Raw genomic sequence first — 26,140 nt, forward strand, 5'->3', positions numbered from 1 at the left:
GCACAGATCTGTGTTGGATGGATAGCAAGCCAGCGGTTTGTCTGGCAGCCACAGTTTTTGTATTGTTTTGAAGCCTTTATTCTTTAGAGTAATGTCTCAGTCACTGTTCTGTTGCTGTGAAGAGATACCATAACCAAGGCAACTCTGAGGAAAGATAGCATTTGATTTGGGGCTGTCTTTACAGTTTCAGAGCTTTAGTCATTGTCATCGTGGTGGGGAGCGTGGTGGCACTGGAGCAGTAGCTGAGAGATACATCCTGATCCAACAGAGACAGGGGTGTAGGGGGAGGGAAGGAAGGAGAGAAGGAGAGAGAGACTGTGGACACTGGGCCTGGCTTGGATCTTTAAAGCCTCAAAGTCCCCGCCCCCCTCCACACACACACACACACACACACACACACACACACACAGTAGCAACAAGGTCAAGCTTTTTAATCTTTTTAATGCTTTCAAGTAATGCCACTCCCATTTAAATGCATGCACCTATGGGTGCCATTCTTATTCAGACGACCGGCAAGTAAATTTCAGTTCCCAGGAAAGCTGAGAGGAAGTGCATAGATGTCCCATGCATGCATATGCTTAGCCTTCTCCATTATAAATGACATACACCAGACATCATTGTTGTTGAAGTCGAGGTTCCTGGTCTCTATTAGAATTTCCTCCCTGTTGGAAACTCCCTGGGTGTGGCAAGTGGACAGTGACGAGGACCCACCACCACAGCATCATACCTAGTAGTCTGTGCTTGAAGTTGCCATCTTGTGAAGACTCTTAGCTGTGCCTTCTCATTCCTTTCTTACTCTTCTCTCCCAATCCTTAAGAGCCACTGTTTTTGTTTCTTTTTCGTTTCCATTCATCCACCTCTCCCTCCCTCCGTCCCTCCCTCCGTCCCTCCCTCCCTCCTTCACTTCCTTCCAAGTTCTAAGAGTCAAACCACAGTATCTTTTACCAAACAGACAAGTGATCTGCCTTTGAACTTTTTTGTGTGTGCTTGTGGAAAGTATATGTACATGTTCCTATGAGTGGGTACATGCACTTGCATGGATGGGCATGCATGCATTTGTGTGTGTGCATGTGGAAACCAGAATGTCGAGGTCAGAGTTGAGTGTCACCACCTAACATGTTCTCCCGATTAATGAATTTTTCAGACAGGATGGTGGAATGGCACTTGCTATGTAGACCAGGCTAGCCTTGAACTCACAAAGAGATTGGCCTTTCTCTGCCTCTGCCTCCCTAGTTTTAGACTTAAAGGCACATATCACCACCTCATATTTGGGGGGGGGGGCATAGTCTGACTGTCCATCAACCACCAGGAATCCGCCTCTTTCCTCCCCAGCTCCCCTCTGGTGCTGGAATTACAGACGTGCGCCACTACGCCCAGCTCTTACAAGGTCACCGATTATTTAAAGTCATGTCCTCATGCTTGCATGGCAGGTACTTGACTGATAAGATCATCTTCGAAACCCCACTGAGCTTTTTTAATATCCCCATAGTTCTATCTTTTCCATCCCAGTTTTAAAAGCCACATCGAGAACGTGACTATCTTGAGCAGGAACCAACTTCATTATCTTGGCTTTATGCTTCCTGTACTCCTGTGTCCTGACCTAACCCTGTCACTCAGCTCCTGGAGTCAGCCCCCTTGACCAGGCCAAGACGAATAGTACTGATACAGAAAATGCTCTAATTTCAGCTCCAACTACTTGTGTGTCCCTGCTGCCCTGCATGTGAGTCTGACAGTGTTGTTGGTAGGTGGCAATGTGGCATTGTGTCCCAGTTCCCTCTGCCCTCACTCCTAAAGCCCCCCTGCACAGGAGACATGTGCCTGAGCAGGAAGAGACGCAGCAGCCTAGAAATGTGGGAAGTTAACTCGATGCTGATGGTGAAGATCATACTGTGTAGCATAATTAAGGAGGTCCACAAGGGCCCAGAATAAAAGAAAGCAAGTATATATTTATTTAGGGAAAAAACTCACAATAAGGGTAGAGAGCTGTGGGCCTCTGTGGGCAATGGTAGCTGTGAACCGAATTCCAACCACCAGCCAAGAGGAAGCAAGGTGCCAGCAGGCTTCCTGTCTGTGCTTATAGTACTCAGACCACGCCCTTGAGGACAGGTATCCAAGAGGCTATTGGCTGAATGAATTCCCACAATACCACTGTCCATGAGGACTATGGCACCCATTCAGAAAAACACCTTCCCACCCCTCTCAGTTCCCACACTAGCCCAGCCTGCAGGCCTCCTCGGCCCTCCCTCCACATCCCATCCTCAGTAACTGAGAGCCAATTACAGGAGCATAACCTGGGCCTTCCTGACTCCTTCCTGCATCCATTAACCCATTGGCTTCTCTGTGCTGTAGGAGATCAGTCAGGGGATGAGAATATCACGCAGATGCTCAAGCGGGCTCACGACTGCCGGAAGACAGCGGAGAATGCCGCCAAAGCCCTGCTGATGAAACTGGATGGCAGCTGCGGGGGAGCCTTCGCTGTGGCCGGCTGCAGCGTCCAGCCCTGGGAGAGCCTGTCCTCCAACAGCCATACCAGGTACTACTAGGTGCTCTTCCCTGGGACTCCTCTGCCTGGGGTAGGCTTCTCACGGGTCCACACTAGGGGAACTGTGCGGCTTGGATAAGGCAGGGTTGCTTCATGCTCACAGTCTGTTCTATCCTAGGAGGCAGAGCTGTGAGGAGGGCTGGAAGGTTATTATGCCCATGTGGAAAGAACAGTCCCGGGAGACAGGGCTGTAGAATGTCGAATGTGCATGGGCATGTTGTGAATGATAGAGAGGGCAAATGAGCCTACTCTCGCCTGGTGCTCGTCTCTCTGTCCTGTTCTATCCTATTTCTTTAGTATTCTCTGTTTCCAGGAATTACCTGGAGGGGCCACGGCCCACTGCTTATACCCAGTCTACCTGGGTCTCGTTTCAGATCCCACTCTCTTTCCTTGCACCCCTGTCCTTGAAAAGCTCTTCTATGGCAAGAGACTGGCCTCTCATCTCATTCCTCAAGTGCAGATGTATTTACCGCACCTCCTAGGCAGGCACTTGATCGTGAACCTGAGGTCAGATCTACCATCTCTGAATAAGTGGGCTCTTAGCAGCAATGAAGAAGGCAGCAAAGAGAGCAGTAGGGACTCTAAGCAATGTCACTGGTGCAGCTGATCTTCCTGGGTGGGGCAGGACACCAGAATGAAGCCCCTGGTAGCTTGTTTATCATTTCTTGTCACCAAACTCTAGCGGCTGTAATATACTCCTTCCCCTTATGTGCCAGTTCTCAGACTGGAATGCGGTTGTTAGATTCTTATTGGACTTTCAGATCTGGAAATCCAAGGGTGATTTACCCTGTTTTCACAGGTGAGAACACTTTGACTTAGAGATGTATAAGTGACTTGCCTGCTAAGAGGGAAATCTAGAACTTCAGCAGCAAACACGGTATTCCTCCTACTCCGCAACATTAGATCTCATTCATTATAAGACAGTCTGCTTACATGCAAGTGGCAAGCACATCATACAGATCAGTGGGATGTCCAATGCCAAAGCAAAAGGACCGATGTTCTCCTGATGTCCAAAAGCAACTTGATATTTCTCTCTCCTCCTGTAGGGAGCCAACCATTTGCTTCAATTTATCTATATCCATAGACTGGACCCCATGTCCCTGGAGAAAAATACAGTCTCAATCCCACACTTGGTCAGCTACCTACAAACACAAGGGGCTTATTTCTTCCGCACTTAAGCAGCAATTGTCTTATTTGGCAGCACATAGATTATAATTTTTTCCTTTCAAACCATATTCTTCTGTTTAAATAAGGAGTCTGTGCCCCTTTCCATGATATTCACAGGTACTTATAATCTATAAGTTCCATGTTTGAGTAGATATTCAGTGTTCAGCTTGTCAGTGAGAGTCTTCTGTTGAATTAATGAATGTTAAGAGTTGGGTTAACAGGAAATGTCTTGTTTAATTGTCTGCATACATCTGTCCTGCATGTAGCTCTGGAGTAGGTCGAAAGTGAGGACAATTCTCTAGCCTTCTACTGGGGGAGAACTGATCTTGAATACTTGTTACAGGAGATGTTTAAAGTATAGGTAAGCTTGATTGTTAGACCATTTTCTTGAGAAATTGAATTGTTGGTCCTGTAATTCTATAGGTTCAGAGAAATTCAGACACAGACTCAGCTTTCAAGAACGAGCTCACTAAAGACTGGCCATGTAGGGCCATGAACAGGCTCAGTAGCTAAAACCCTACATAAGCATGAGGACCCAGGTTCACGTCAGAGTTCATGTCCCAGCAGCCATACAGATGCTGAGCAAGCGTGATGCCTGCCTAGGATCCTAGTGCTCTGGAGATAGGGACAGGTCAAGGAAGATGCCCACACATGTGCAGACATGCTCATCCCCACAGGTGCATGTGAGGAGGACAGAGGGGTTCTTTAACAAACTTTAGTTTCAAATGAATCTTCCATCGAACACAGGTTTTTAACTCTGATTCCGCTGAAATGTCACTTCCCCTCCTGCCCTTGCGACAGCAGTTCAGAACCTGTACGGAAGAACACACAGGGCATTCGTGTGGCTCTCCGTAACCATAAAACAAAAACAGTTGGATTATCTTATGATAAATGTAGGTTTGGAACAAAGCTCCTAGCCATCAGCTTACAATAGTCTCAGTAGTTTTATTTATAGGTGTTGGAATTCTGCCTCAAGCACTGTCCTAGGAAAATGGAGCTTTCTGAGCCAGGGCTTTGCGTGGCCCAGGACACCCCCTTCTCTCTCACTGTGACCACCTGGCCAGATGAGCAGTCAGTGTGTCCATCAGTGCTACCCAAGGGCTCAGGAAAGGAATGCTCAGGTCAGGTCCCCCGAGGTGTCTGACAGCTCCCGAGGACAAGAGGGTTAATGGCTTTAGGAGGGAGCAGCAGGGGGCTAGTTACCCAGCAAAAAGGATCTGTATGATATCACCTCTCAGCTGATGTCCTTGGCAGAACCCCAGCATGAAAGAAAAAAAAAACATCTCACGTTTGAAAATTACAGCTACAGATCCATTGGAAAGCCCAGTTGTCTTGATTGAAAGCCGGGCAATGCTGATTGCATCTATAGCAACGCATAGCACACGGAGAGGCAAACAGACTCGATTGCCAGTGAGTAGAGCTAGGCATTAGCAAGCAGCCTAGCCTTTGTGCCAAGCACTGTGTTTTCTGCTCATTCTGTGGATGTATACTCACGGGTACAAATCCACAAAAGCACAGAAAAGCCGTAGCAAGTGCGCCCTCCTAGAAATTGGAATGGAGGCTCTTTCGTTTCGGTGTAAAATGCGCACAGTCATGTGCAATCAGTGAAGGGTGATTCAGCCTTGCTGTGAAGCTGCTTCCTGCTTTGGGTACCTAGGATGCTGGCTGGCCAGCATGCTATCTGGGGCATGATGCCCAAATTGCAGTGGAAGGCAGTAGAGGACCAGAAGGGTCCCAGTTAAGATAAAGTTTCATGGGGAAGAATGGATTAGACCAGTGGCACACTGTCTGATGTAAAGGTAATGGCCTGGAATCCAGTTAGGACAGGTCTCTGCGACCCTCAGCAGCAAGTTTCAAGGAACACAGGACTGGTTATTATAGTGCCATCTTTCAGAAAAAGAGAGGCTCTTCTGCCCAGGAATAGGGAGAGTGTTCTAAGTGCGGGAGATTGATGCTTGCTAGTGTTAGTGAGCACCAGCACCCAGCTGAGACACACTGATCCAGTCCTAGTCTCTTTCCTTCTTCCAGTCATGTGACTAGAGTAGCAACAGGAAGTGCTTCCTGTACTTTTCTCCTTCTTCTTAAGCCCTAACTTTAGGAACCAGTCGGAGCCGCTCACCCATTTTAAAAGACAACAGTTGACATCCTAACATTACAAAATGCACAGTACACAATCTCGTAGTTTCCCATGCTAGAATCCCCACCGGGACGCCGGGTAATACTTCGGGATAGAATTCCATAATATCACTGGTGCTGATAAATTATGATTTGGGGCTGCAAAGGATAGAAATACATAAAACAGCTTAAGTGGGGTTCTGATTGAAAGGCTAGCATAAGATAAATGCCAGCTGAAGGCACAGGGCTGCCATACCCCTGGTGACAAGTCCTGCAGGTGAGCAGCCACACCCGAGGCTCTGCGTCCCACCTTTGTGGCTCTGTGATGGCTGACATTTTCCTCTTGTTGCAGCAGCCTTTTCTAGATGGCAGAAAATCGGCAGACAGCCTGCATTTATATCCATGGCTAACTGGTTCATTAGTGCCATAAGAAAAGCCCATCTGGGGGCGGGGCCATCTGGTTCTTTTGGTGACCAGGATGGGTCATTTCGGAGTCAGAGATGGCACCTGGTGCAGAGGAACAGAAAAAATGGCATTTGGTGTCTAGAGCTAATTTGAATGGTTGTGATGGACAGCAGACCAGGTAGAGGCAAGGGTTTATGGGTAGGCAGATCGAATATGTTTGATTGTGTGTGTGTGTGTGTGTGTATGTGTGTGTTTTGAGACAGGGTTTCCCTGTAGCTTTGGAGCCTGTCCCGGAACTAGCTCCTATAGACCAGTCTGGCCCCGAACTCAGAGATCCTCCTGCCTCTGCCTCCCAAGTGCTGGGATTAAAGGCGTGTGCCACCACCACCCAGCTTTGTTTTTGAGCCTGGCAGTCATGTACCCCTCCAGCCAGCAGCTTGAGCAGTGAATTTGTGGTAGAATGTTCTGGCAATTAGCTGCTGCAGACTAAGGTATCTTGATTGGTGCTGTATCAGAGCAGAGGATCACCAAAAGAAGCCCGTGGCTCTTGTCTGGCTCCTCAGAAAACTAGAGCTAAACACAGGCAAATGTGCTGAGCATGCCCAGGCTCTTCATCTTCAGATTTGCCTTCCATCCTGCTCTCAGAGCACCTCCAGCCTCTAGAAAGTGATTTATTCCCCTTGACAGCTGAGCTCATCCTGCATTCCAGGCGGGGAGAGGTAATGGATGACTTAGCCCTCGCCCAGCGGCCCACAGCAGCCCCCGGGAGGCCAGAGGAAGGGCCAGTGGCTTCTCCTTCTTTACCATTATCATAATCAAATTGGGCTGTGGAACATTAAGGGCATGAAGCAGAGTTGTAATTACCTTCGCCTGATCTGCTCCCTGCTGGTGTCCTAGAAGGGAGGAAAGAGAGCTGGGCTGTCCTGGCGTGGGCTGTGGTGCTTGCCTTGAAATTCAGCTTTCTCTGAGGAAGAGCAGGGCAAGCTCCTAGCTTCCAATAGGGTAGGATGTGTGGACTGGGATATTCTGTACTTGTTTATTCTTCATGTATAGCAAAGACAGTAGAAACCAAAACTGTCCTTTTTGGCCAGTGACCAACCGTAAGCCTCAGGTGACAATGAAACCGATACTCTCTGCCCACTAATGTTCTTCCAGATTTCTGAGGCCATGGAGAACCAACTTCTTGTCTTTTCCTCCTCCACTGCAGCTTTTCTGCATGGTGGCAGGTGTCTGACCTTTAGGGGACACTGGGGCTAGTGGTGGGTATCTTCACGCAGCTGCCAGCAGAGTGTCTCTTGTCCTTGTTCCTCACCCAGAATGCGTACTGGGTAGGTACCACCAGCTGGTCCTTCCCTCACTCTGGGAGGTAGGAGCTGCCAGTGTTCCTGTTGAGTACAACCAGATAAGTTAGGCGATTCCCTTTGGGCTGTGAGGCTGGGGCGTGCCAAAAGAAGGCTGTGCAGGTGTGACTGGCTCCAGAGACCTGCCAGCAATCGTGAACATCCACCTGAGCAGCTCAGTACACAGCAGCCCCACCCCCAGGAAAATGTGAGGCCAGCCAGTTAGTTGTCTGCTGATTTTCCATTTGTTGCCCTTCTGGTGGCAGAACAGCATGGAGTCTGTCTTAAGGACCAGAGTGTTGTCATCCCTTAGCCACTCCCAGATGTCTTGGCACTGTGGGTGTTGGGCGAAGGGAGTGACACCCTAAAACAAGCCTAGTGAGACTGAAGTCACTACCTCAGTGACTGTCTGAGAGCTGGTGGGGCAGTCTAGCCCCCCAGGATAGAAATTCTTCCATACTTCCCTTTAGACAGAAAAGCCAGAGAGCCCTAACTTGGAACTCTTTGAATTTTGCAGTTTCTATTTGAAAATAGAAGTTAGCAAGGTTGTTTTAGCTATCAATGTCTTAGTTCCAAAACTAGCAGTCTGGAGATAAGATGCCCCAGTGGGTGGCTGGCACATGGAGTTGGTGATTCTCCATATTTGATTTGATAAATAACTTTTTACTGAAAGGACTGGCTTGTACACACCTGAGTTAAGGTGGTATTGTGGGGAGAGATTTCATTGCTGACGCTGAGGCTGCCTCCCAGCTGTCTGGCAGAGAGAGGCCCTGTTGTTTCTCTTGCCTCATTGTGTATAAACCCGGGATCCAGGGAGCAATCTCCACACTCCACCCTGTGGAATGTCTAGTGAACAATGCTGCCGCCTGAGCTGACTTGGATTCTGTTGCTCTTTACCTGGGGAACAGTCACCTTCTGTCCCTTTGCCACTGCTGAGTACAAGGTGGTGAGCCCTGCCTGAAGGGGTCAATACATGTGGCATGTCTACCACTGAACTGTTTGCAGACAGGCAAGTGGCGTATTCTGCAGGACTTGCTCTACCATACCATGTTGCAGGTCTGCCTGGCCCTGCCCTGATTCTTTCAGCAGCATGCATGGTTGTTAGGGGTTCTTAGGGATTGCCAGGGGTTGTTAGGGAAGTGGTATTACTTCCTTCTCATCCTTTCTAAAGCACAGCACATGGTGAGCCCTTATTCTTATCTTTCCCCCATTCTTTCTGCTCTCATTTACTCCAAGTTTCTGCCATCTCCCCCACGATTGTTGGAGTGGCCCCTCCAGGGACCTCGCTGCCTTTCCCTTGCCCACTTCATCTTTCCTCAGCATAGAGACAGACCAGAGAGACCTGAACATGCATATCTGACCAGGGTCTCCTCTCACAAGCACCTAACATCCATTCTAACCCTAGAGAAGATAGGGACTGTCCTTATAAACCTTCGTGTTGTGACACCCGGCTGCAGACACCCTGGTCCATCCTCCTGTTGATGGCAGCTGGTTGTCTCTGCACTGGCCATAACTCCTTGCTGGCCAAGCTTGCTGTTTGGGAGTTCTGTGTTTTCTCCTTGCTCAGTCCTGATCAGCCTCCCTCCAAATATCCACGCGGCTCTTCTTCTTGCCTCCTTTAGGTCTAGCGGGTTGTAACATTATCACACAGGCCTTCCCGTTTGCTATTTCAGATAATAAACCCAGCTTTGGATTCCCCAAGTCTCGCATTTCACTTTTTGTCGTGGTGTATGTCATGTCGGCTGTCCTATATAATGCCATTTGCTTATCTCTGCTACTAGAACATGAGTCCCATAAAGGTACCCGATGGTAAGCACCCTGATATTTCTGAAATAAATAATAGCTATGTTTATTGAGTGCTTACGATATGCTGATTTAAGTACCTTACATTTCACTTTGTTTGTTATCGTAACTCTTCAAAGAAAGCATTAATGCTGTGTCCCAGTCAGGAAACATGAAGTCTACAATGTGCAAGATGCTCGGGTCCCCTGTGAGTGCAGCACTCCTGTGTGTAAGATGCTCGGGTCCCGAGTGAGTATGGCACTCCAGTATGCGATTTCTGCAAAGGAAAAGAGCCAATAGGAGATGCATGTAGATAAGACCTATAGATGTGGCTACATGTGTCCTTTTAAATACAGCAGTATAGCTGGGCAGTGGTGGCACACGCCTTTAATCCCAGCACTCAGGAGGTAGAGGCAGGCGGATCTCTGTGAGTTCAAGACCAGCCTGGTCTACAGAGCTAGTTCCAGGACAGGCTCCAAAGCCACAGAGAAACCCTGTCTCGAAAAACAAAAAAAAAAAAAAAATAAAAAAAAAATACAGCAGTATAGTATATATGTCCAGACATACACACATGCAGTGAGCTTTAGGGATTTGAATACAGAGGCTGGAGTGTCAGGATATTCAGAGTCCCAAAGGAAGAAGTTTTGTTGAATCCTTTGTCCAGGGCTCTCTAGAGACAGAATTTTTTCCTTTCCAGGCTCTCAATGGACATAAATGTTGACTACGCTCCTCTACCAACATAACTGTCTAACATCTAAAATCGCCCCTCGCAGTGTCAGCTCGACAAGTGTCTTAAAAGTGCTTGAGTACTGTAGCCCAACTAGATGGCGTAGTAAACTCCCTACACAGTACCTGAGAGTGTTCAGTCTGACAGCCAGGCTCGTCTTGTTCATGAAGCAACGGTACCTTATCCAAGGCGCACAGTCTCTTAGAATGGGCCAGTGAGAAGCCCTCCAGGGACAAACCAAGTAGAGACACCCCCAGTAGCTTCCCATCCTAGAAGTTTTTCCCAGACTTAAGACCACCCAACCTTCCTGGGTGGCCTCCACCCGTGTGGACAGTATAGCTCCAGCCTCTCCCCTACTCACTCTGGAAGCCTTGTTTTCTCTTATATCATCTTTTCTTGAGACAGTCTTACTATCTTGTGTAAACTGGCTTTCAGCTCCTAGAATCTAGAGATCTTCCTGCCTCTGTCTCCAGAGTAGCTGAGACTATAAACCTGAGCTTCTACAGTTGGCTTTGGCTTTTTCGACTTAGGTGTTCGAGTGCTGTGCCTGCATGTATGTATGTGCACCACATGCATGCTTGCTGCCCACAGATGTTAGTTCTGATCCCCTGCCGCTAAAGTTACAGATGGTTCTGAAGCACCGTGTAGGTGCTAGGGATCAAACTCAGGTTCTTTACGAGAGCAACAAATGTTCCTCATGCCAGAGCCTACTCTCCAGCCAGCTTTGCCTTTTCAGTGGCGTATCATATGCTGAGAACTGCACTGGCTGCTTTCATCTTCTGAAAGTAAGGGAAGAGTTGAAGGGTACCCATCAAGGCTTGCTCTCCTTAGGGGCAGACATTAGTCACTGTGCTCAGTGACCTCTCAAAACAGGCTGAACCCACTTTACTATGATGATCAGACATAGCCAGAATGGAAGGGGGTTTCGTATGGGAAGCCTTCTCATCTGAAGGCTATGGCCACTGTGTATGCTGAGCTCATGTGACAGTCACTCTCAGAACACACACACAGAGCAAGCTTACAGGAAGGAAAGCACGGAGTTGTGGAATGAGATGGCGCTGTAGAAGGCTCTTAGCACTACTTTACAGCCACACGAGTCAACCAGGCCCTCACTGTCTCTTCACTTGAGCATCTAGTTTATAACAGCAGGCGATGCCGCCAAATCAGATTGTCTTGTTGAGGGCTGCACAGGCCCTGCTTGCTCTCTGTCATGAGTCCCAAGCAAGTTGCAGGAGTGATCTCTCGCTAGGAAGGAATAGCAAAAGCAGAGAAACCTGTGGGCCTTCTCCTGCATCAGTAGGCACAGCAGGCTACAGCTGTCTCAGTCTCCCTTTCATGGTGATTTCGTTTCTCAGAAACGGCCTGGGCCACCACAGGACCATGTTAAGGTGGGCATGCCTTATGTCTGGCATCATCTGCCAAGTCATCATGCAGCATAGGCTGCCAGTGGCCCTCAGAATCAGCCTGAGTCCTCGAGATGGAGCTGCGGCAGTCCAGAGACATCTATTGTCAACATGCTACCATGCTATACACACTTGCTTTTCTTTTACCTTTTTTAAGATTTATTATTTATTATGTATACAGTGTTCTTTCTGCCCATATGTCTACCTGCAGGCCAGAAGAGGGCACCCGATCTCCTTACAGATGACTGTGAGCCACCATGTAGTTGCTGGGAATTGAACTCAGGACCTCTGGAAGAGCAGCCAGTGCTCTTAACCTCTGAGCCATATCTCCCACCCCACACTGGTTTTTCATTGCATCCTAAGCACCAAGCATTGCCAGTCTACCACATTCCTTCCAGGTCATTCCTTCCCACTTCCACCCCTGCAGGGATTCTGTCACTCCCTGGGGTTTCTGTATGCCAAGAGTACACCCAATTTATAGGTCATGGACATAGGTTCTATAGCTCCCGTTTTTAAGCCCTGTCCCCATGTGTATGTACACACACACACACCATTGTTTATCTCTTTCCTCACTTAAGCTATCTCTCTTATCATCACAATTATCTATAACATTCACATTGTTTGCTCTTTTTGATGCATTCCGTCATATGATAACTTTACCTTATATCACATTATTATAGGAAACAGTTTTGTATACATGTCTTTACTTCTGGGGAATTAGTATCTTAGGATTCAGTTTCAGGGTCTACATCATGATCTAAAATGTACTTTCAGTATCCATCCATCTATATCTATCTATCTATCTATCTATCTATCTATCTATCTATCTATCTATCTATCTAGTTTGTATGTGTGTGGTCTTTTTATGGATTGCCCCCTAAATAAAGTTGCAGAGAGGAGATGAAGCCTAGTGGTGATGACTCTGAAATGTGGGCTTTCTCTCTGTCCCTCAGCACCACCAGCTCTACAGCCAGCAGCTGTGACACGGAGTTCACTAAAGAAGACGAGCAGAGGCTGAAGGATTATATCCAGCAGCTCAAGAACGACAGAGCTGCCGTCAAGCTGACCATGCTGGAGCTGGAGAGCATCCACATCGACCCGCTCAGCTATGATGTCAAGCCCAGGGGCGACAGCCAGAGGCTGGACCTGGAGAATGCTGTGCTGATGCAGGAGCTGATGGCCATGAAGGTGTGCCGCAGGTGTTATTTGTGGGCCCACGTAGAGGGCTACCTCACAGGGACCTGAGAACATGGCAGCAGAGTTCAGTTAGTAATTGCCTCTGTCTGGATGATAGACAGCCAGTCTCTGCGGAGAATGGTGGCTTTCGTTTGTGTAGAAGTCCTGTGGGCTGGACTCTATTGGAAAGGCAGTTGAACCCTAGAGGAGTTAGAGGTCTAGGTTAACCTTCCCGAGTTAACCTACACCTGCAGCCTTTATCAGTACATGATGATCCCTGATCTCAAGAGCGGTAGAAGTCCTTATTGGGTTACCCATGCTGGTGGGAGCTGGAACAGGTGACCATGGCAAAGCCATCTTAGGCTCTGGCAAAAAGCTCTGGTCACCCTGGGCCATTAGGAGCTCTAAGTCTGTTTAGTACTGGTGCCCTCCAAGGAGAGTTGGCAGGACGGTTCTGGCCAGGGTTCTACCAAGGTCTTGGGCTCTTTACCCATGGGCTGAGCTACTTGTTACTATTTATAGAGAAAGAATCCATTGCCCTTCGTTGGAAGTTAGTTACACTGCCATCCCTTTGGCTCAGGACACCCTGCCTCTCAACCGAGCCACAGCAGTGGGGGGAGCTGATTGGAGCAGCTGGTGCAGGTCCTCACCTCTGGATTGGGCTGCCAGGCTGTGGTCATCACCTCTCTAAGATGCCGGTGTTTAAATCAGGGAAGATGCGGGGCAGCAGGAAGAGATGTGGGAATCCAGGCATCCCTCCTTGGTACTAACCCATGTCCTGCTCTTCTCCATCCAGCCACTCAGCTCAGAGTGCTCACATTTCTCCAGCTGAGTTTGTAGGACTCCTGTGAGCCTGGCCCTGAGGACATTAGCATAGCGACTGTGTCCCAGTCAGGAGCTTCTTCCGCAGACTCTTGTACCATGTGACATGAGCTATTAACTTGTTCTTCTATTTTTCACTCCGAACATCATGTTTTCTTTTATCCATAGACTAAGCATTTCCTTTTTATAGTCCAGTCAATATGTGGTGTGACAGATTTACTGTTAATTTGGCCATAAAAGATGTGTGTGTGTGTGTGTGTGTGTGCAAGTGTGTGTGCGTGAATGCTCTAATATTGCCTTTGCCACTTGAATTAAACCGCACTCACCTTGGACGTTTTTTGAAGGTGTAAAAGTAGTGAGCAGCTGGGAGAAACCATACCGTGGACCTCAGGACCCAGAGCAGCGGTTGTCCGTGTTCAGGCTTGGTTTTCCTTCTGAGTACTCAGAAAACTGACAACCAGCCCCATCTCCTTTTCTCTAATGTGTCCAGTGGTGTACGCTGACCCACACATTCCCTAGCCAGTGGACTATGTTGGAATTCACCATTTTGTTTCAACATAAAAATGGTTTTGAGTAAACCCCACTCCTCTCTGGATGATCTACCTGGTTCTTTTATAATTCCCTCTTATTTAATCCCAGCACTCAGGAGAGACAGAAGGATCTCTATGAGTTCAAGGCCAACCTGGTCTACAAGGAGAGTTCTAGAACTGCCAGGACTGTTACACAGAGAAATCTTGTCTCAGAAAACATACACAAAAAGCATATGCTAACCATGAGTCCCTTCGAGTGGCTCATCTCCATCTCTTCTGGGGGTGGAATGTACATGTCTTCCTTGGAGAACATGTCTCCGTGGTCTCTGTGGGGTCTCACAGCACAGAACTCTGGCTGTCCTGATCCCTGTGACCTCTGGATTGCAGAGTTCACGTATTCATTTTAATATGTTTTGGCATGAGGATTCTTGCATCATCCATATACAAGCTTGAATTTTGATTTTTCAAAAGAGCTTATTTCTTTCCTCACCCATAGCCCAAGAGATGACAAGTTGCCTTCCCACAGTCCCAGAAAAGCCATTTCCTAGTGTTTTATTCAGGCAGTACTTCAAGAGTCCTTGCCGACATAGGTGGTATCATCATGGCTGTCTGCCTCACAGAGGCCACGGCCAGCTCTTTCATGGACCTAATACCACAGATACCAGGAAATCAGAGCAAACTGTTGCCTCAAGCCGCCTTGTGAGTCTCAACTGCAGACTGATGCCCGTATTTCTGGCACTCCACAGACATTCTCCTTTCCTTCCTGCAAGCTTGCTGTGTGTGTGTGTGTGTGTGTGTGTGTGTGTGTGTGTGTGTGTGTGTGTGTGTTCTGAGAGTGACCGTCATATGAACTCAGCATACACAGTTGCCATGGCCTTTGGATGAGAAGGCTTCCTGTGACTTCCTGTGTCTGATCATTATAGTAAAGCGGGTTTGGCCTGTTCTGAGAGGTCACTGAGCACAGTGACTAATGTCTGCCCCTAAGGAGGACAAGCCTTGATGGGTACCCTTCAACTCTACCTTACTTTCAGAAGATGAAATGTTTTACTTTCTGTGGACTCTTTAAACAATGCTATGTGCCCAGGGAAGACTGGTGGGCGCCAGTTTTCTGGATCCTGGTCCAGGCTAGTACTTTCCTATTTTGAATTCACGTCTTAACTTCAAAGAAAACGACCAGTTAAACATTTTAGATTTTCAGAAGTTACCTCTCTGTGGGTCGGCTCAGCATGCACATGCCCTTAGGTTCAATTCCCAGCACAGAGAAAACAAAAGGACCTTATCTGATGGGTAATTTCCAGTGGGGGACCACTCCTGCTAATTTCATTAGGCCCCTCTGAAGCAGATGCAATTCTAATTAGCATTCTTTGACCCTCCTGGCTCAGCTGCAGGGTGACAAGAGTGACCTGAAATATGGTGTCACGGGAGTGAAAGGGGAGTGGGAAGGAGCCCAGGCAGATCTCTCGCATGGATATTTCCCCCACAACCCTAGCCTTCCATGCCAGGGAACTGACTCTCTCCAAAGCAACTGTGTCCATTTGGGGTCCTCTAGCATCTTAAAAGATTTTCCCTTACACCAAAGCAAAGTCTGCTTGCTTGTGATTTCTACCCATATGAAAATTCTAGCCTACAGGATGACAAAGCAGCTGGCTTGTCTACCTATCAGCCCTTCAGACAGACACGGGGAGACGGTTTGTCCCTAGCTTTGGGAGTGATATCTGGACTGTGCAACCATGGCTTATAGCCAGGCCTTCCTATGCGCTCATTTGGCATGGCAGCCCTGTGGGAGTACCGGGAAAGCTTTTCATGGCTTGATGTGCCTTGTCCCACAGGAAGAGATGGCTGAGCTGAAAGCACAGCTCTACCTGCTGGAGAAAGAGAAGAAGGCCCTGGAGCTGAAGCTGAGCACAAGGGAAGCCCAGGAGCAGGCCTATCTAGTGCACATCGAGCACCTCAAGTCTGAGGTGGAGGAGCAGAAAGAGCAGAGGATGCGGTCTCTGAGCTCCACGAGCAGCAGCGGCAAAGAGAAGCCTGGCAAGGTAGGGCCAGGATGGCGTGCGGCTACCCTGAGTGTGTGCATTATCTTCTGCCTTTACCAAGACGGCATGAGTACCCTCAGTGTGTGCATTATCTTCTGCCTTTACCTTGGTCCATCTCTCATGCTGGTGCCTCAGTTTCCTCGTTTACACAGGCACCAGAGGTTATGAGGTATTTGTAAAGAAACCAAATCCCCATTAAAAAGCAACATCTCACATTTTATCAAAGTTTGGGCATTTTTGCACATCACTGTCTTATCAGAGAAGTGGCCTGTGCAATGGGGTCCCACCCGGCTTCTAGCTGTGCCCCACGACAGCCATCGCTGGGTTGAGGTGCTGGCACTTGCATGTTGTTATCTGTGCTTATCTCCCTTAAATGTCTGAGCAAGGAATGCCAGTCTGCATTTACACGAGGAACATAAGATTCCAGAGGTGAGAGGCGCTGCTACCATAAACAATGGCATAGGGCTTAAATTACACCTGGCTGCCTTCCCCACCACCTAGCTCCCGGTGCCTTAGGAAGCAGGAAGGGTAGGTGTGAGGGAAGGCTTGGATTAACCTATATATGAACAGAGACCGGGCTTCAAGTAAAAACATTCACAGACTCTCGTATTCACATCAGCCCCTCTCCCACGCCCCAGGGGTCTTTGCGAGAATCCGAGATCATCCCGTCATTTTGTATTTCCCTTCGACAGCTGCACTCGAAAGAAAGAAACCAAAATGGTTCAGAGCCTAATGGATTCTCTCCGTCCCTCACTCAGGGAACTGCCTGTTCAGCACATCCATTCAATATTCCTAATATCAAACTTCCCCTGACACCAGTGTGCTCAGATGCAGGACTTGCAGGCATATGCTGACTGGCTGGCTGTGGAAACAGTTTCTCACAGTGCAGTTGTAGTTACTGCAGGGTGTCTCCAGCGAAGTGGGGTACTTGGAGGGAGGGAGGAAGGGAGGGCGGGCAGAAGGGCAGGCACTGGTATTGTACCAGTGCTGCTTCCTAAGTAGCTATGAAATCTGAAGCACACCGCACAAACAGCTGGCAGCGGCAGCGTCCCTACCTCGCTCTGCAAATGAGCCCACGACACTCGCATGAGGCCCTCACGCACCCCACACACCTATTCTCTTGCGTGCTATGACTAGATGCCACGGCAGCCAGACCAAGGGGAACTGCTGTTGTCCAGGAGTGTCTGCTGGAGCCCATGGACAACCGTGTTCACAGTACAGTCAGAGGGTGTCCAAATGCAGGTTTCAACTGCCAGTACCCTGTGAGGTCATGGTCAGGTCCCCCAGATTAGAGGTTTAAGAGGAGAGGGCCCCAGTAGGGGTGGGAGCTAGTCTTTTGAAGTGGATTGAGTGGCGAGGCCTGAGATGGAAGGGTATCAATGTGTTGGCCTGAAGGCTCAGTTTGCAGTGTTATCCCAAGGACAGTGGGCAATCAGGGAAGGGCTGGAATGGGATTGGCATGGCTCAGGATCTGGAAGCTGCTCTGCCAAGTGCAGTAACACTCAGGCGGAGGCCGTGTGGTGGCGCTTCCTGTAATCGTAATCGTATCCAGGCTTAAGGAGACATTTTCTGTTACATTCACCTTCAGAAGCTTCGCATGGCCTTTTAAGTTTGCTGGTCAGTTCGGGACAGAACCTTCAACAGAGCGCCAGTCTGTCTATGTATGTTCTTCGGGTGTGGTAAAATGGACTTAGTGGGTTCTTGCCGAAGGCCCATGAATGAACATTTCCTCACAGTTCTTGGTATTTATTTTGACTAAGAGTGCCGTGCTCTGCAGTGGCTTCAACACACAGACATTTCTCGGCCAGGCCAGGCCAGGCCAGGCGGCTTTAGAAAGCATCTCTGAAAGAAGTGAAGTAACTGAGGTACTCAGTGCCCTCAATGTGTAATTCAGTAGAGTCAGATGGTTATTCTGACTCTCAGATATTAGCTCTCTGTATTATTTCAGTAAAGTCTTCCACTTTAGAGTCTAGGCTATTCATTGGTGTTATTTGCTAGGGATGAAGGAACCAGTACAGAGAAAACAGCCAAGCTTTTGGGAGCAGGGTAGAAAGAAAATTCTTGGGAGTTTGTCCATCAAACCAGCTTCAGCCGCCCAAGGGAAACAAGTGTTTCCTGCATACCCAAACTGCAAAAGCCTCAGGCAACTTGGATGAGACAGGGAGCCCTGTCTGTTGATGAGTCTTTGATAGGCATTGCAATTTGAGTGTCCTATCAATTGCTTGTGGCAAAATAGTCTTCTTTGAACTTTTTTTTCTTTCAAAATGAACAAACCATTGCTAGCCCATGGACTGTATGTATCCAGGTGGCAGGTCACAGATGAGCCTGCAGCATCAGTTCTGTCCTGGAGTAGGTGATCCCGCCTATCTTCGAAGGTTCTCTCCAGCTCATGTAGCTGGTTCTTAGTTCCTATCCACATTGCGTTAGGCTTTCTGCTGTTCTTGTCTATATGAAACAGACATTGTCATATATCAAAAGGCCCTGTGGGTGAGGCAGGGAGTCTTACATCAACCATGGATGCATTAAAAGTAAAGGAGCTTCTAGAATTGGACTGATTTCCCAGACAGTCTTGGGCCTCTGAGGGCGTTATTTGGAGAGGTACAACCCAGGTGAATGGCACAGGAGAGGGGATGCGTTGGCCAGCTACACTCAGGCACCCCCTGGAAGAGGGCCACAGTCTTTTAGAGTAGACTAAGGAGCAGATGTGTCTCCTGCCATCAGGACTTTAGTGCCATTGTGATATATCTCTCTTCACAGTCTGTCTTCTGTTACATAGAATAAGCTTCCTATTCTCAGGCCTGGAACACAACATCATCAGTGTTTATCCCTGGTCTGCAGCCCCTAGCGCCAGCCACCTCATTTTGCAGGATACCCACTGCTTAGCATATCTGCAGAGAAAAATCGCTTTCTTGTTTAGACATGGCTAATGCTTGCTTGTCACTTCAAGAGTTCTGATCTTACAACCCTTGTCTGTTAAGGCATGACACAAAGTCTCTGTGTGCTGCTGCTGCATGGGGCTCCTAGGAGAGGGAAGGGGGGCTTGTTTTTCTGTTGCTCACCTGAGTTTTATGATTCCATGGAACATAACAGAGCTCCCCCATCTAGAGAAAGCGAGCTAGTATGTGTCTGCAAGGACACTTATGTGTATTTGCCTTCTGAAGAGATTCACATGGGGCCTGGCTTTGAGTTCTGGATTTGCTAGCTTCTAGCTAGTAACTGGGCAGGGTAACCCCAGTGCCTGGGTTTCTTCCGTGGTGGATGAAGACAATGGTAGATAGTATAGCTGCCTTGGAGGGTCCCTAGTGACAAGGGAGTAGTGGCAAACTAACTTAGACCTGTGCAGTAAGTGTCCCTCAGGGGTTTTCCTCATTCAGGGCAGCACATGATGGTAACAGGAAATCGGGGAACAGAGGAGATGAAAAGATTTGCTGCCTGGCTTTCCACCAGTTGGCCCATGGGTCCCACAGGCATGGCACTGCTGTCTTGTGCCCCACAGTGGTGATGGCTGTTGAAGTGCCCCTGGGCTTTGCTTCTCATCTGACAGTGACTGTTTGCTCTTCTCAGGAGTGTGCTGATGCTGCCTCCCCAGCTTTGTCGTTGGCTGAACTAAGGACAAACAGTGACAGTGACCTGGCCACAGAGTTTGCCAGTGCCATCCGACGGTAAGCAACCCTCAAGCCCCCATGTTGCTCCTTTCAGCTGTGAGGGCTTCTTGGCACACTGATGGCAACTGCTCATCCCAGCCCTTCCAGGGTCATACTGGTCTTCCTGGATAGAAGAAGGCACTAATTCCTTACTTGTGCCCCAACACTGCAGGCTAGAAATGGAAAGACATGCTGTTTTGAAAAGTGATTGCTGGATGTTGGCAAATAGACAGTCATTCCATTTGCATGTAAAAAAATTTTATTGGTTTGCATGTTGCCTAGACTCTTCCAGATTTGGTAATTGGTGATAACGAAAGCCAGCATCCTCCCCTTTCTAGACATCTTTAGTGGGACTGCATTCTTCAGCATCAGGAGCCCTTGCCACTGGGAGGGAGGCCTTGTGTCTTTCCTCAGTTCTTAGACATTTTCCTCTGATATTTCAGTGTTTCTTCTCCCACATTTGACTTCTTTTCCAAAGAGAAAGAGATGCCAATGCACTTAGACTTCACAACCTAACGTCCCCTGCTGCGTTGGAGCCCAGAGTATGTCTGTCCAACAGAGTAGTATCTTCACGTTTTCTAGTAATTACATGAAAAAAGCCAATTAAATATCTTATTTAACCCACTATACCCCAAATACCACTTCAATCTGATATGTATTTTATACCTACATTACTTCCCAAGACCAAACCAATCAAAACTCAAGTTCTCAGTAGTTGCATGTATCTGTTGCACCCCATGTCTGTATGTAGTATGTGAAACACACGGTAGCATGTCATAAAGAGCTGGGCTTCGCAGCTCACTTCATCTTTGGTTGTAGTTGCTGTGGTGGGTCAGTTTATTCAGTTTGTGTTTATTAATTTTGGTGCTGAAATCATCTTTATAAATTAAGTGATGTCCTCTTGTATCTTTATGAGGATATTTATTGTATTTATTCTTCAATTTCATCTTGTCCCTAGCCACCTATTCCCTCGGAATTGAGCTGTGCCCAAACGTTTACTTGCTGTTTCTGGTTTGTGGACTTGTATTTCTTTCTTTTCATTTGCTTTGTTTATTCAAAACACGGTTTCTCTGTATAGCCTTGGCTGTCCTGGAACTCACTCTGTAGGCCAGGCTGGCCTCCAACTCCAAGATCTGTCTTTCTCCGCCTCCCAAGTGCTGGGATTAAAGGCCTGCGCCACTGCTGCCCAGCTTGTATTTCGAAGTATTGCCATCATTGAGCTCCACCTCTCTCTCCCCGCATGTTTCCATGGGGTTCTGTATACCACGTGTGTCAGTTCATCAACGGCGCTGTTTGTCTCTGCTGGTCTGTGAATCAGTCTAGCTGACCCAGCCTGGGCCTGTCTTGTTGAACCAGCTGGCACTCTGATTCCATTCAGATCCCTCTGACTCTCCTTCCCACTGCAGGGGCTTTTTCTCAGTGAAGGTTTCCTCTTTTAGGAAATTGTCTGCCTTTCCCTTTTCCTGGTCACTCCTGGTTTCTGATACAAAGGGGCGTTAGCTGCTTTCGAAAATGTTAAGCAGTTTTACAGAATTCTTTCCCTATTACTTCTTAGGGATTTGCTGTGGGAAATCCTGACAGTGGACTCTCAGCTAGCTTGATCCCACTATGATCCCTCTGTGTGTCTTATACCAAGGACTCCCAGTTGACTGAAGGTGACCTTGTGGGGCCTTTCCTACCTTCCTGGCTCTCTCAGTCTCTCAGTCTTTCTAAGTTAGAACAGCCCTGCATTTACTTTGCAAGTACCTCCTGGGCTGTTGCTCCATTGAGATTGCTCTGCCTGGGGCAGAAGATGGGCACATGTCTGAACAAATGCACTAACTTCCTTGTGCCAAAGACTGGGATGAAAATCCACTCTCTGGGTCCAGTGGGGAAGCCAGTGGGAGAGCCATGTAGATACTGTATTTGTTAACTGGGCTCGTACATTTTTCAAATTCCCAAAGCCCCAGAGGGTTTTGCTGGCACCAGAAGGATGCAGGTTATGCTGACTAAGCATAAAGAGGTTTCATTTATCCCGTCGAGATAGATTCCCAACAGCCAGCCGTAAATCGGTTAGCATGGATTTCTAATCAAGAGCCAGATCTATGGAGCCAAGAAAGAACCAGAGAAGCCAGAGGAAAAAGGAAAATAACACAATTAGACCGTAAATACAGCTTTGAAATGGGAATTGTCATTTCATGAGGGAGCACAGTCCAGACACCGGAAGAGGTTAGGGGACATTTCTAACTTTAAAGCTGGAATGAAAACAAACACCTTTCAGAAGGTGTCCGTCTGGTCCCTAGCAGGCTGAGTGGGGGTGTACTGCTGGTGTTTTCAGTTCTCTTTCCTGGGAGAAGAGCTCCACGGGCCATGCTTCCTGCAAAGTAGAACAGTGGGGCTCGGGGTGGAGGGAGGAGCGCTGATCCCTTTGCAGAGAGAGCCAGGCATCTTTAACACCAGGTACTCCACCTGTCTTACTGCCCATTCCCACCCGGTTTTGGTTTCTGTTAGGCTTTCACCCTTGAGCCTCTTGGCATGTCCTTGTTCTTCCTTTGGATACAAAACATTTCTTTTATTTGCTTCTTTTTTCTTTTTAAAGATTTACTTATTATGTATACAATGTTCTGCCTGCATGTATGTCTGCAAGCCAGAAGAGGGCACCAGATCTCATTATAGATGGCTGTGAGCCACCATGTGGTTGCTGACCTCTGGAAGAGCAGCCAGTGCTCTTAACCTCTGAGTCATCTCTCTAACCCTAGAGTCCCATGCTTCTTATATGACTTCCATCTGGCCTGGTTTTGTGCCCTTTGTTTACACAAACATCTGGTATGCTGTATGGCTGCTGTTGTGGCCCTGAAATCCCCCCTGGCTGGGGCAGGAAAGATGCTTTCTAGTCAGGGTGATGTGACTTGTACTGGGAACTATGAATATTTCTCCGCCTGAAATCTCTCTTACTAGGATCCAGCAGACCCTCATAAAAATTGGCAGAGTGATCTTTCTACCAAAGTGAATTGGAAAATGGCAGCCACAAGAAGGGGCTTTTCAGAGATGGCTCTTCCCTGTGCAGATGTGCCTAGGCTGCCCTCAAAGACCTAGCACAGCTGACCAGAGTAGCTGGCTGTTTTCCCATCTGAGTCATGGAAGCTGAAGCAGGTGCTCTGTGTGATTGGGGGCAGGACTGGTCCAGCAAAGCTGAGTGACCTCCAAGGTCACCCAGTAAGACTAGGGAAATGCTAGGTGCCTTTTTAGAGAGAGAGAGAGAGAGAGAGAGAGAGAGAGAGAGAGAGAGAGAGAGAGAGAGAGAAGGGGAGAGGGGAGAGAGCCAGCCTCAAGGCACACAAAAAGGCAGATGCTACCTCCTCAGGTCAGATGTGTGAGGTGGCAGCCTGTGCTGATGAGGTCTTGCTGATTCACATGAACGAAGCTCTTCATCCTCCACACTGGGAAGCAGTGTCCACTACTGTCACCAAAGTACCTTCAAGTTCACGTCTGACGAGGGTGTGCCAACAGTGCTGGATCACCAGGGCAGGAGCCATAGCAGTCAGGGTCATCACTACACCTCAAGTCACGTGTTTCTCAACCCAGTTTATAATCCAGCCATTCCAGATAAATAGTCTTTCTGAGCCCGGGGCCCAGTCCCCTCCTATTCAACCTCTGGAAACCCACATCTCTCAGTCATCACCCTGGGTATCTTCTCTGCGTCCACAATGGTGCTAAGGGCCCATCAGTGTCCTTGGAGCACTTGGCTGTTAGTAAGATGCTCAAAATTCAGAGTCTCAGTTGCAACATGATGAACATACTTGTGGAATCTTCGCCAAGAGGGAGAAAAAGATGCTATTTGTTTCGGTAGCTATGCATGAATACTCTCCTAACCCATATACCTAAGGGGATGGGTGAGGAGAAACGTGGGCAATCCGGGCGTAAGGCTTCTCAGCAGCAGCACCCCTGAGCCAAGAGCAGCAGGATCTGCACTTGTTAGTGGGAGCATGACTTCGAAAGATGCCTTTTAAAAAATTTACACTAGCTGGTTCCTCACACTCAGCTGATTTATAGTAGCAATCAAGCGCTAGGAGTGGCGCCAAAATATTCCATAAATGCAACATGGGTCTGCAGGATGCTAATGAAATACAGAGTGGGCCTGTGGATTCATTAGCATGGAAATAAATTGCTGAGGCCCAGAGCCAGGGGAGGTAAAGACTGACACCCACCCAGGGGTTTGAAGTGGTTGTTCCTTGAGTCATTGAGATGTCCTTTGTCATTGTCTAGTATTTCAAAAGCCCAGAGTTGGCAGCCTCACCAGGAACAGCAGAAAGGCAGAGTGGTGAGGAGCGCCCTGGTACATGGCAGTCATGGACAAGGTAGCACTGTGCCCGTGATCTTGCCAAGTTCATCTCTTGAACACTAAAAACATGTTCCTCAGAGAATCTGGGCAAAAGGACTGCTGCTTTTCTCCTCCTGCTCTACCTCTTGGTAACTCCAGCTCAGCTCAGACAGAACTGGAGAACCTCGTTATCTGGGGACACATAATCCTGACCCCACACACCCGAGCTCTTAAGCAGAGTCCTGTTTATTGTTCATCCTACTTATCTCCTATATGACTCACAAGCTTCTTTAGCAAGGTGCTTAAGTACCCGGGCTCTGCTGGTAGATCCCAGGGTGTGGACGCCAGCCAGCGCTGCAGCACCCAGACCGGGCCTCGGATCACTCACTTGGCTAGTGAGCACAAGAGTCATGCTGATGTCAAAGGCTTCTGTGAGAAGTGATTTTATCGTGGAAAAGGACTTAAGGATAGCTGTTATCTGCTGCCTGCATAGTCTAAATGCAAGCAGTTAAGAGAATAAGGTGGTGGACATGAAGGAGAAAGAGATCAGAGGGATCTTAGCAAACCATGGTACATCTAGCTGGCAGTGACTAACAGGAAGAGGCAAAGTGCTATCGCGTCCTGTCTCTGGGCCACTTGTCCACTGCTGACGGTGGCCTCAGAGTGATATTTAAACTGAAGAACGAGCAGAGGATTGGGAGACCATCCCAGGGCAGAGCCTTGAAAGTAGAGATGAGTCCACATACATCCTTCCAAGTTTCAGTAGAAGGCACCAGACGGAAGTATTCTGACCTGGTTTTCCACACTGAGAGAGAGACCTGGTTGCTGTGTGAAAGCCAGATCAGTAGGAGGTCCGAGCAGAAGCAGAGAAGGCTGCTGTGCTTATCTAGGTGGGATAGAATGGCAGTTTGGACCTGGTGGTGGCGGCGGGAGAAGGGGGCATTAAGACAAGACTTGTGATACATTGGATGATGAATGTAGGTAGGTTGTGATGAAGGTTTGATCTGGTTATGACTGTACACATGGTAAATAACGGTGTTGCCATTTGTCAACATGAGAAGCGTGACTTAGTGTAGAATGTCAAAAGTTCTCCTCTGGAAATTAAGCTAATGATGAGATGTAAAGCCTAGAGATCCGAGGAAAAGCCCGGAGGTCAAGATTTGGCCATATAGTTTTAAGGAAAATAAATGGCAGTGGACAAAAAGAAAGGGTAAGAGACAAAATCTAATCCGACCAAAGTACTGAGTGATTCCCAGTGTCCAGAAGTGGAGCTGAGAGGGAAAACAGGGAAACGAAGATGCAGATGGACTCTGGGCGCTGCACTGTCCAACGGCCCTGAGGGTCACGATACAGTAATTAATACTGTAAATAATACTGACTGTTGTACCTGGCTCGGCGAGTCATTCCTGTGGCGTGGATGCTGACTGGAACTGAGTACTTGGCAGGCGAGGAAGACAGGCGTGACCTGAGCAGACAGTTCCCGGAGGAACCCGGCCTGTAGGTGCACGGCTATGACTCCTTGCTGTCTGATCTGGATTCAGTTCTTGTGAATGGCTCTGTGGCCTGCTGTCAAGCCACGCAGGACAGGATATATGCTCACCGGAGACTTAGCTGAGTCACAAATCACTTCTCCTGGCCTCAGAGGACACTCAGTTCTCCCGCTTGTGTAGAGCTGCGATTCTGGCTGCCAGTCCCTGGGCTAGTCTTACCTCAGAGGCCTGCTTACCAGCCCCTCCCCTCCCTTACAGGCAGCTGACTTGGCTTCCCTTAGTATTGATAACCCCACCTCATAAATGCTTTGTGGGGACTCCTCTGCTTGGAACTGTGACAGCGCACACTGAACCACCTCCTACCTCCTTTGTGGTAAGACACCACCTTTTATGACCATAAATACTCCATTTTCTGATGAGGTGCTGATACTGGACTCATAAACCTGAACTAAACCGTTGGTCTTCGAGTCCTATTCCACATATAAAGTTATTCTGTTTTCACCTGATGGTATTCACAGCAAAAGAAAACAAAAACCCCAAGAGATTGTGCAATTCTGGGTAATCCCTGGAACACTGTGAACGCATCCGTACTGAGGTAGCAATTTGTATTTAATTTTCTCATGTGTGAAGCCAAAGAAAATGCTTGCATTGGCATTCTGTT

The 26,140-nt window shown here is 48.2% G+C and overlaps 1 protein-coding gene across 6 annotated transcripts in view; it reads left to right on the forward strand.

The window, feature by feature from the left end:
• The window catches only part of Mcc (MCC regulator of Wnt signaling pathway), a 378,701-nt gene that overhangs the window by 341,634 nt on the left and 10,927 nt on the right, over window positions 1-26,140 (forward strand). For all 6 annotated transcript variants that reach the window (XM_075968726.1, XM_075968728.1, XM_075968727.1 and 3 more), the window contains 4 exons: window positions 2,350-2,533; window positions 12,435-12,669; window positions 15,839-16,045; window positions 19,610-19,707. In XM_075968726.1, the coding sequence (XP_075824841.1) occupies window positions 2,350-2,533; window positions 12,435-12,669; window positions 15,839-16,045; window positions 19,610-19,707 (724 nt within the window). The remainder of the gene's footprint in view (window positions 1-2,349; window positions 2,534-12,434; window positions 12,670-15,838; window positions 16,046-19,609; window positions 19,708-26,140) is intronic.

This window comes from Microtus pennsylvanicus, chromosome 4 (genome assembly GCF_037038515.1).
Source record: "Microtus pennsylvanicus isolate mMicPen1 chromosome 4, mMicPen1.hap1, whole genome shotgun sequence".
NCBI classification, from domain to species: domain Eukaryota; kingdom Metazoa; phylum Chordata; class Mammalia; order Rodentia; family Cricetidae; genus Microtus; species Microtus pennsylvanicus.